This window comes from Gavialis gangeticus, unplaced genomic scaffold (assembly GCF_001723915.1).
Source record: "Gavialis gangeticus isolate Ggan-Ray unplaced genomic scaffold, GavGan_comp1, whole genome shotgun sequence".
Lineage (NCBI taxonomy): Eukaryota > Metazoa > Chordata > Crocodylia > Gavialidae > Gavialis > Gavialis gangeticus.
The window spans coordinates 5,406,852-5,418,622 of NW_017729023.1; the positions used below are offsets into that span (position 1 = coordinate 5,406,852).

The following is an 11,771-nucleotide window of genomic DNA, read 5'->3' on the forward strand; positions in this document are numbered from 1 at the left end:
GAAACCAGGCAGATCATATGTCGGGCTGGTGACCAGTGCAATGGAGAAAAACCTGAGTCAACGAGGGTTTGTAAACTTGCTCCCTGCAATGGTAAGTGAGTGTCTGATATAGCTGCAATTGAGGCCATGAGAGTGTCAGTTTCTGTTGCAATTTTGTGATGCCTAAATACCATGGTGACAGCTATATGTGAGGAGGTGGCGAGAGCTAGGGTGTGATAAATGGGGATCCTGGTTTCCTTTGATAAAAAATTGCCAATTTTCTGATAAAAACCCCAAAATCCGTGGTTAAAATGAAACCCTCCTCCCCCCACTGCCCCCAGTCCTGCTGATGCCCCTCACTCCCCCACCCACACATTTGACACAGGAGGCTGCTGGAATGAGCCAAAAAAAAGAGGTTTATTTATGTCGGTACATTTTAAAGTACTGACATAAGCCTTTTTTGGCGCACTCCAGCAGCCTCTGGCATAACATGTAACCAAATTGCCTTTCAGATCCGTATCAGCCGATATGGCTGGTTAATAATTGGCTATTGGTATCAGCCAAGAAAATCTTTTATCGGTGCACCCCTAATACATCTAAATTGTGCCATGTAAATAAAGCTGCATCTATTAAGAGTACACATTAATAATATTTTGGATACCAAGCTTAGGCCCATCGTAGGCATTGTGGTGCTGCAAAGTGGTAAATAACCAGTACCTTTCAACCTTCATTCTGCAAATTGCACCCTTCACTTCTGACATAAATTTTTATTTCATTTGAAAGATCTGTCAACCCAGCTTTTAGTTCTGCACATCAGTGACATAACTGCTGAATCACAGAGCAAAAGAACACACTTAGACTGCGTCCAGATGAGCGCAGACATTTGGTTCCCTGTGGACAAGTAGCAGCGTCACACCTTGCACCGCAGCTGCTTGTCCCTTGGGAATGCCTGTGCCAGGTTTGCCACAGGCAAGCTGGAACAGCTACTTCCCTGTATATGCCAGGGTCATGATGTAGATATACTGCTCTGTTGGCTAGGTGCCAAAGTACAGGTTTTTAAAGTTCTGGCCAGCCTAGTGCTGGCCAGGCTTGATTTTCAAGTCCCAGGGTGAATTTGCAAGGCTGGCAAGTGGAAACTGCTTTCTTTTGATACAGGAACTGCTGAGACACTCACATAAAGTCATTCGTATTTCACAGTGCTATTTTCCCAGAGTACAAGCACACTAAAATATTTTCTCAGACCATTTTTATGACTAGGAATATTTCTCTTCTCTGTAATCATCTACATTCATTGTTTGTTTGATTTAATTTAGTTTTTCTTTTAATTCCCACTGCAATCCTAGCCCTGCCACTGATTCTTTATTGAAAGCAATAGAGAGAGCGCTATTGTGGAACAGTAAGGGTTTTTTTTTATACCAATGTAGTCTAATTCAGTTCATGCAAGTCTATTCACCGTTTACACTTAAACCCACTCTCACTGCCACTAGTGCAGGTAAACTGATACTGTTTCCGTGATGGGGCATTTTATGGAGAAGCTTAGTATAAGGAAAGGTTTTATCAATGCGCTGTATATTGTGAAACACTCTGAACACTGGGGGGAAGCAAAGCATTACTGTAACTTCACAGAAAAGCAGAAGCACTACAGTTACCCTTTGTCTTATGGAAAAGAGTGCTTTTTAAACTGCCAAGAATAACACTTGTGGAATTAAAAGAATAAAGTCCTAATATTGTGGAATCTTATGTGTGTGTTTAATGTTGCACGTGAGAAGTCACATTGAGCACATGGGTAATGGTTTCCAGTATTTGGATCCAAGGTGCTTTGTTTCTGAATTAGATAATTGTAATGTGATAGTCTGACCTCCATACACAAGGGGGAAAAACGCTTTGTAGACTCAGCAGAGGCTAATATAGGTGCATTACTGTTGGCAGACAGTTCATGGTTGTCTATCAACTGAATTGTGGACAAGAATTTTCAAAGGAGGCTAAGGGAGCCAGGTCTCCAGTACTCACTGAATTTCAGTCAGTACCAGTTGCTTCATCCTGTATGGGGGCACCTACATGTTCATTAATGCACTTTCAGTAACATGCATTAAGTCTTGTACTTCCACTGTGAAGTACTAGAAAAATGCATGTTAGCATATTTTAACGTTCATTAGCCAACAAGCACGTTTTTTGTGATGCTTTAATGCACATTAAAGCCCATGTGTAGATATGCCCAGTGAAACTTGGACCACTGAGAGACTGGCAGCAAAATCAGGTTTGGCAGGGTTAGGCCCATATTAGAAAGTTCAAATTAGCAGTGTGGGAGGAATTTATTGATTCCCAGGGAAATGTCAGGCTAGGATATTCATAAAATTGCAGTATTGCCCATTGGTCCTCAAGTACCACTGAATAAAAAAATCTGTCTAAGGAAGTTAAAATATTTATGAAGTAAAACAGCTTACATTTACTCATGTTTGTTGTTGTTGGCTATCATGGACTAAAACAATCTTCAGAGCCAACTGTAATAAACTGCTGACCTTCCACTCCAGCACTGCCTTCTGACTGGTATAATTTGTGTCTGAGACAGCACACGCCTGGCAAGAGTGCAGTACAAAATCTTTGTTCCCCTCTCAAATTAAATTTCCCTACCATGTAACACTCTAGCACTAGACCTAGTCACTACTTACATCACCAGAAACAGGGACTTGATCCTAAGGGCTAGCATTAGCACCTTGCATTGGGGGTTAATTTCATTCCAAGTTTAATACTCCCTCTGTTTTTATTTAAGTGCTTGTTTAAACCCATCACCAGGCCCATCACCAGCATGTCCAAGCACACAGACAGTTTGTGCTTACCCTGAAGTACCATCATCACTGGGACATTTATAAATTCCTGGACTGATAGACTAAATAGAGTAGAAAAGAGCACACACTGGGCATGACTACACAAGATACGTTAATGTGCATTAGCCTAATATAATGCACATTATGGGCATGCGTCTACACACGTGCCCTTAATGCACATTAAAAATAGCGAAATTAGGCTAATCGTGCCTTAAATTTGATACCTGCAAATGCAGATATCAAATTTAAGTGTGATTAGTTAAAGTGCATTAATGCATGTGTAGATGCAACCTGGTACTAACTTTACTGCCAGGTCTGCCTAGCCACTAGGGGCACATGGCAGGGCTGCAGGGACTAATTTTAGTGCACTAACTTTAGTGCCAAGTCCCTGCATGTGTAGACACCTGCCATTTAATGCACATTAAATTTCGTGGTGCTTAAATGCACATGTAGACATGCCCATTGAAGCATTGAGAAACACCTGTTCTACAAATGAACAAGTGGCAAGGAAAGTGCAGTAAGCCATATGGCAATATTACAGTGTTGAGCAGTACAAGTACTAGATGATTTTAAGTACAGCAAACACTGAGCTATAGGAAGATGCTGTACAATAAGGCCAACATCAGTTCATCAAGCCAAATCCAACCCTGCTGTGGCAAGCTAGAAACAGAGTATGGATTATGTTCCTCTGTCCCAAATGTTCTGCATTTCTCTGTATGTACAAGACCATGTTTCTTTGTGGGTGCTCTGCTCAAGACTTTGATCCTTATTTTTTACTGTGGGGGAAATTTTTAAAGTTCAACATGCAGTCTGATATCCAGGTTCTCTAGCTTTCAACCTGCTAGTGTTGATATTCCTTAGGGTCATATATTACATACAGTATCTGCTTTCCACTGTAATTCTAATATGACTTGCACATTTCTGTCCAGTTATGTTTCTCTGTTCTGTAATCATGATCCATGTAGTTCATTTATTTCAGAATGTTGGGTGAGCTCATTATACTCACTAGAGGGTGGTGTAATCAATTTGCTATCTATTTTTCACTTGTACAATAGTCTTAATTACTGTTACACTTCTTGGCTTCTTAGACAGGACCTAGACAGGAGAAGATTTAAATCAAAGAGTCCGTTTCTGATCAGTGTCAGGATTATTGAGCCGCTTGCACATTGATTTGATCCAGTTCCTTCTAGACTCTTTTTCCATGTAGCTGTCTGTCACTGTGGAGGACTGTGCCCAGTGACCCAAGTGCACTCATCCAGTGCTCCATTCCTATGATAAGCCTGATGACAATGCTTGTGGTCCACCTATGAGAGGCCCTGAACTCTCACAGTTTACTATGTGTGAAGATTAGTCCCAATCCTGCAAACAGGCAAAACCAAGTGACAGACTTATGTGTAGATCTTTGCAGAGACTTGATCAGAACAGCCTGAAATACCCATGAATTGTTTTTGTTTTGACACCTTGTGCAACCACTTTCCTTGTTGGTTTTGTACAGTGTGATGAATTCCATTAGGTGTTCCGATTTGTAGCCTCAAAATATATCTTCCAAAAAGGAATCAAATCCCATGCACTAGGTATGTAGGAAATTTGAGACACATATTTGTTAAAGGTATTCCCTTGGTCATCACTACTATATATCTATATCTAAATATCTATATCTATATATCTATATCTCTATAGATATAGACCTATAGGTATAGATATATGGGGGGGGACAATGCCTCAATCACTATAATAAATTCTAAATACCTATAAATTTGGGGGTTTGATTTTGGGGTTTTAATCATGGAAAATCAGAGCTCCCCCTTTGCTCACCAGGACACAGGTCCAGCTGTGGCTGTCCCCCACCACTGCTTTGTGGCACTGAGGAGCCCCAATATGCTGGTACCCTGCCCATGCCATTGCCCCTCACTCCCAAGGCACAGCCCCTAGCCCTGCTGGTGCCCTGCACTCCCAACCCACAGCCACCTGGCCCTGCCAGTGCCCCTCAAGGCTCACAGCCCCCTGGCCCTACCTGTGCCTCTCACTCCCAACCCACAGCCCCCTGGCCCTGCCTATGCCCTTCATTCCCCACCCACAGCCTTCTGGCCCTGCCAGTGCCTCTCACTCAGGACTCATAGCCCTTTGGCCCTGCCAGTGTCCCTCACTGCCCACTCACAGACACCTGGCCTTGCCAGTGCCCCTCACTCCCCACCCACAGCTCCCTGTCCCTACCAGCCCTGCTGGAGGGGGCCACCAGCTGTCAGGGGTATGAGGCCAGGGACCCAGCAGCCCCTTGCACCCCCCAGCAGCCCCTTGCACCCCCCAGCAATGCCCGAGCCCTGACTGCCACCTGTGGGAAGAAGTGGCTGCTGTGGCAGGCTAGAGCACAGAGCCCAGATCCCCCTTTCCCATGGGTGGCAAGGCTGGAACGGAACCCATGGGAGCAGGGTGGGAAGGATGTGGGCTGGCATCTGTCAGCTTGAGGCTCCCTGCCCTGCTGCCCTCACCCCGGGGTCTCCAGGGCCCAGCAAATGGGACCCATCATGGCAGGGCAGGTTAGGGAAGCTCAGTGCTGCCACTGGGAGCCCCGTGCCACCAAGGCAAAGTGCCCCCTGCCCTCCAGGCAGCAGCAGGGGGCACAACTCCACATGACCGTCCCTGCTACTGCTGGGCAGGCAGGGAGTGCCTCGCCATGGCAGTGTGGGGCTCCTGACAGTGACACTGAGCCTCTCTGCCCCACCCCACTCTGCCCTGCCACACTGTTTCCCACCTGCTAGGACACAGAGGCCCTGTGGGGAAGCCATCAGGAAGGGGAGCCCGAAGCCTACAGGCACCAACCTGCATCCACCCACCACCCTATGCACAAATTTGAGGGACACATACCCCCCCATGCCTTCCCCTGGGAGTGCACACAGTGGCAGGAAGCCAGCCACCTGCTGCACCCCAGCCGGGCCCTGTGGCCGCACATTCCAACCCCAGGCCCCATGTACCAGCAGGCTGGGCAGTGTCCCCAGCCCCATCTGCATATGCATGTGGTGCTCCCTGCCTGATAGCCTTCCCCCCAGCCCCTTGCAGGCTGGAACTCTGACAGCTTGCAAGGGGAAACCTGCCATTTCCTGCATTTTTCTCCTTTAAAGGAGAAAAATCTGCATTTCTCTCTTTAAACAGAGAAAATGGAAAGCCCAGATCCCTGGTCATTCATTTTGTTTAGGTCACCAAAGGCCTCAAAAATGTAGTTTTTCTTCTTTTTTAACATATAAAAGTCATATAAAAGTCATCTTTGAGGAATACTGCCTGTGATTTAATTTCTTTCGAGGAAGCTCCATTTTGAGGCCAGAGTTGTTGACAGCTGTCCTTAGGCCAAAATATGAGAAGATTTTGTGATGGGAAGGGGGAGGGTCAAATATTGCTCAAGTGTTGGATTATACATCTTCCACAGTTTGTCAGAGCTGATAAATCATGCAGTGAAATATTCTGTGTGTACTGCATCTGGCATTCCCCACTCACTGGGCACTGGACACATCTTTCTGAGCTTGAACAGATCTGTTCCTCCCTCCTGTTCAAGGAAGCCAGCACTTTCAGCAGTAGCCAGTGATTTTTAGGTGCCTGACTAGAGACAGTTAAAGGACTTGGTTTTTAGAAGATGGTTCCTGAATTTGTTCTGAAGCTCAGGATCCTTTCTGGCAATTCAGGCTGGGTACCTAGAGTTGTGAATTACTTTTGAAAATGTTGGTTTAAGCCAGCATAGTTCCATGCTTTCCCTCAGCCTCCTCTACCATCTTGTGCTTTTTATTTTTGCAGATGAGCCATGCCTGGGAGACAAGTCGATATTCTGTCAGATGGAAGTACTGGCACGTTATTGCTCTATCCCTGGCTATAACAAACTGTGCTGTGATTCCTGCAGCAAGCGCAGTAGCACTCTTCCACCTCCTTACCTTCCAGAAGCTGCTGAAATTGAAGAGGAAGTGATGTTTGATGCTAGTGACCTGCCTAGGACTCTGGTGATGCCAACATCTTTAGTACCTCATCACTCAGAATTCACTCCTGAGAAAAGAAGCTCTTTGGGGAGAATGCCATTTCTGGAAGAGGACATTGATATACATATTTCACCATCATACAGTAAGCCCAAAGGTGTTGAATCACCCCAGAGAAGAGTAAGCCAAGCAGGAAGTAAGACTTCTAAGTTAATTGCAACACCATATCAGCCACCTATCAAGATTGGTAATCTGGGTTCCTATAATGCCTCAGCTTTGGCAGCTGTTGTTCCTGGGGTAGCAGATAACACTTCCGTAGGTACTCTGCCTCCATTGCGAACCTCAAGGAAAAACGAAAAGCCTATTGACAAGAAACGTCTTTTGAGACCACCCACTTTGGAAAGATGAAAGTTAATACAAGAAAGAAAACAGTACTAGAAAGGGGGATGAGGGAGTTATATTTTTGTTTTGTTTTTGTTTGTTTGTTTATTTTATTGTTGTTGTTCTGGACACCATGGTGCATGCTGCTTTCCAAAAGCAGAGCTCTCTACAGATCAACTCTTTTTAGTTGTAAATGAACAAAAAGTGCTGGTTCACTTTCTAGTTGCTTCCATCCTCCTCCTCCACACGTTTCATTATCCGATTAGCTTGAATGCATTGGAGGAAAGCGCCATAGACTAGCACCACAACAATAACAGGAAGTTACTGGGTGTATTGGTCATGCTCTAGTACAGGAGACATGGCCAGAACCTATGGGTGTTCATTAGCTAATTGTTTTAAAAAACATCATGTGTAAAGGGAGGGGAGAGGAAACCCACTACCACAAGAGGTATCAAAGGTTTACACTTTTTGAAAAAAGTTTTTTGCAATGGAACAACAGAATCCATAAGACTTGTATTGCTAATTTATCTATATAAATGGATATTGTATGAGCAAATGTGCAGCTGTTGTGTAAATACTGTATATTGCAGAAAATCCATATTATTTTTAAGAGTTTTGTGTTGTCAGACCATTGTTAACCTATGTTACATTTCTGGATAATTACTAGGTGCCTGCCATTGCATACTGCCTTATTTACATTCCATGAGTTGATTTTCAAAACAGCATTGTCATAAGAGGAGGAGTTCTGTTTTAGATGGACTTACAGCTACTGACATTAAGATTTTTTTTAATATCAACAATGTGATGCTTCATTTTGGAAACGGAAAAAAGTGCAGACTTACAGGTTTGAGCCTACTCATTGGTACCTGTTAATTACAAGTAATTTAGCTTTTTCACAGTTTTTGTCAGAGGTATAAGAAAATGATAACAGGTGCCTGTGAAAATACACAAACCCTGCTAGCCTGTACCTGTCAGACATTCCTTATGATTGATATAAAACAATCAGTGCCTTTTCTTAATTTTCTTTTGTCCTAAAAGGACAAATGAGTGCAGGAAAGGAACTATGTATAACCAAACAGTACTATGGTGTTCACAAAACAAAAATGAGCTGGGTTTTCTGGATGACCTTTTTATTTCTCCTGAAGCTGAAAAAATATCACAAAGCTAAAGGAGGCACTAACCAGAAGTAGCTATAAGACTTCAAATGGATTTTTTTTCCTGTTTAAAACATTGATTTAAAGGTGAGAGAGATATTTATTTTTCAGCATGGTTCACTTTGAAATCCTCACAACCACAATGCATCTGACTGCAATAGTTTACTAGTAATTTATATCAACAACCATTTTGTTCACAGTTGACCCAGTCATGCTCTCTCCTGTGTTGCTGTAAAGTACTTGTATATAGGATCAAGAACTAAAGATATTTATTAAAAATAAAATTCTTGATAGTATTTTATGTACTAAATATTTACACTAATAGCAATGACTTTTTTTGCTAAGATAAAATACAGAGATGTAATAAACACCTGTATATGCTGTGTCATATGAATAGAACAGAAATTTAAGCTAACTAAACTACTGTAGACAAATTGTTGGGCTAATTATTTTGGAAAAAAATAGTGACAGTGTTTTTTATTACAAGCATCTTTAGCTTTTTAAATAGTTTACTGAAGCTTGACGTGCAATTTTTATTTCTACAAAAAAGTCCTATTGAGGAAACTGTTTTAATAAAACAGTGAATTTTTAGCACTATGAAATAGATTAGGACTCCATGGATGATGTTTGGGAAATGGACAAATAAACATATCAGGTAATTTTGTAGAATCACTGAGGTGAAGTCAGAATGCAAATCTGTGTCAGGAGACTTTATTGTCAACTAGAATGTAAATAAATTACACCTCCCCAACCTAATAGCATAGTTCACACTATGTAAGATCTGTCTTGCATTATGACGTTTGTAATCTAACCCATGGAAGTATTGACTTGATGCCTCTAAAGAATTGCTGCTACCTTTATGCAAGGCTTTTGAAGGTCAAAATAAGTTAGTGTTAAATAGACTGTATAGCAGACAATCCCTAAGCCTCAAACAGATGAATAGGATGTGTGTTTATTCCCCTGGAATTCCCCAGAAAGTCAAATTTTCTTTCTCTCTATCTTTACCTTTCACATATATACAAGATGGATGTAGATACTCTTTGTATCTTTTTTGTTTCCTTTTCTACCACGCTATTTTTCTTTCATTAAAGTGTACACTACTGATACTGTTTGTTGTACTGGGGAGCTCATAGCAATAAAAAAAATTAATGTAACATCTCTCTTTAGTTTGGTTTGTTGTTTAATCGCCACTTTGCAAAGTGGAGGCAGATCCACATCCTTTCTTAACTCTTTGTCAACCCATTAAAATGTAAGTCTCAACTAATTTTATTTCAATCCATTATAGAAGTAAAGCTTGCCTTTTTTCCAATCTGGAAATAGAGAGCAAGATCCAGGATACAGAGATACAAGCACAAAAGATGGAAGGCCAGTTTCTCCTTGATTCCAGTATGAGCTAAGCATTAGAGGGAAGAGAGGCTCCATGACAATGTGGACCAACAGGTACCACCCTTGGTTTCATAGTTGGTAGGGTTGGAAGGGACCTAAGCAGATCATCAAGTCCGACCCCCTGCCATGGGCAGGAAAGGATGCGGGGGTCAAATGACCCCAGCTAGGTGGCTGTCTAGCCTCCTTTCAAAGACCCCCAGGGTAGGGGCAAGCATCACTTCCCATGGAAGTTGATTCCAGCTCCTAGCCGCCCTGTCTGTGAAGTAGTGCCTCCTGATATCTAGCCTGGTCTCTTTGTAAGTTCAAGCAGCCTAGTATTTGCTCTTATATCAACCTGGTTTAGTGTCCAAGAGACAGTATGCCAGCTGAATACCTGTGGAAACAGCGGCACTTCATCTTTTCACCTCTGACCTTGAAATCCAGGCACAGCTGGCTCTGTCCATTCCCTGTCTGAAGAAACCACAGGTGGCCAGAGGCATCTTCTAGAACATCTCCACCCAGAGATGAATCATTAATGGAGGAGGGTCCACTAGCAGACACATTCTTTTAACTCATATGCGAGCTTTGTCAAGGATGATTGGCTGAAATCAAGTAAGTTATTTTTATGAAAGCACCAGTGTGGAAAAGGCATATTTTTTCATTACCCCTTTGAGTCTCATCTTAAAAGTCATATGCTGTGGCATAGCTAAGCAACATCAACTGGCACAGATCGTATCAGCCTGCTTACCTGAATGGATTCTATTGTCTGGTTTCTCTTGTTACAATTTCTGATGGAGAGTTCATTTTTGCAGTTACAAGGGAAATATAACGACCTTCCACTTTTTGCCTATAGTGGCCATAATGGTCTACAAGAAGTATAATGACACTTTTGATCCCTCAATCAGAATTGATATTCCTCAGCCTTGTACTTAAGAAATAAGCCTTCTCTGTGGAAATGGTTTTCCCCTTGTGTTTGATGCCCTTCAGTTCATGAATCACTTGATTATTGGAATGAGATGCAACATGCTGATTGAAAGCTTCTTTATAAGCAGATGACCTGTATACTTCAGAATACTTTTCTGTTCTTAAAAAAAAATCTTGACATAATTAGGGGAAGGTGGGGTTTATTTCCAGTTCTGCCATAGATCTCTTACATAATGTTAGATAACTGACTTCCTCCAGCCTATGTAGTGATTCCCCATCTGTATGTGGGGACAGTAACACTGTATATGGGGGGTGTTCTGTAGGTAATATTCATTAATTAGGTGACAAGGCATATACAAGTAGTGGAATGCACTTCTTCCTTTCCAAACAGACATTTCCTGACAAGAAACCTTTCCTATTATCTCTGTTTTTTCTCCATCATCTATGGCATGAATCTTCCTAGAAAGGAAGGAACTGAAGAATTGGGTGAAGCAGAGTGACAAAGAGCATGCCAGGCAATCAGCTGAGAGGAGTAAGGACATACTGAAGAGGATGGTGATTGTGGGCCACTGCACTTGAAAGCACAGATGGTTCTACAATGGATAGTGTTGAGGTAGGTGTTTCTCTCAAATTTCTGGCTGTTATCCCTAATCTGTATGCATGAGGGTAGGGGTCAGAGGGGATGGGGGTGTGTTTCTCAGGAGCAGGACAGTAAAATTCAACATTGCTGATTTATTATTCCTTATTGTAATTCCTTATGTTTTTCAGAGAAGTAGTGGGGGGGAAAGGTTCATTCCTTGCTCTAAAGACCTGATGGCCTAAACTAGACAAGTATAAAACCTGAAAGTAAGGAAAATTTGAGAAGCTTTAAGTGTAATGTGTAACAAAATTCTAAGATGCAGCTGGGCTAGAATGAGCTTTCAAATGAGAATGGAAAAGCATGAATTTTACACAGAAAAAAGGGTTCAGTGAGGGGATTTGAAAGTAGAAGTGACAAGGTTGAAGCATGGGCAGATCTAGAATTTTGAAAAGGGTGCAGATGGTGAGGTGCATCATAACATACAATACAAGATATATTTTCTGTCTAGTTAAAATGAAACTAGAAGATTTACAAATAAGCTAGAGGCCCCAGCATTATATTTTTCAGTTTATGATTGAAGCACAAACAAATACAACTTTATTGGAAT

The 11,771-nt window shown here is 42.2% G+C and overlaps 1 protein-coding gene across 1 annotated transcript in view; it reads left to right on the plus strand.

Moving 5' to 3' along the window:
• The window catches only part of ADAMTS3 (ADAM metallopeptidase with thrombospondin type 1 motif 3), a 368,935-nt gene extending 359,486 nt beyond the window's left edge, over positions 1-9,449 (plus strand). The window contains exons 20-21 of the mRNA XM_019516763.1: positions 9-91; positions 6,588-9,449. Coding sequence (XP_019372308.1) covers positions 9-91; positions 6,588-7,168 — 664 coding nt within the window. The 3' untranslated portion in view covers positions 7,169-9,449. The remainder of the gene's footprint in view (positions 1-8; positions 92-6,587) is intronic.
• Positions 9,450-11,771: the final 2,322 nt, after the last annotated feature.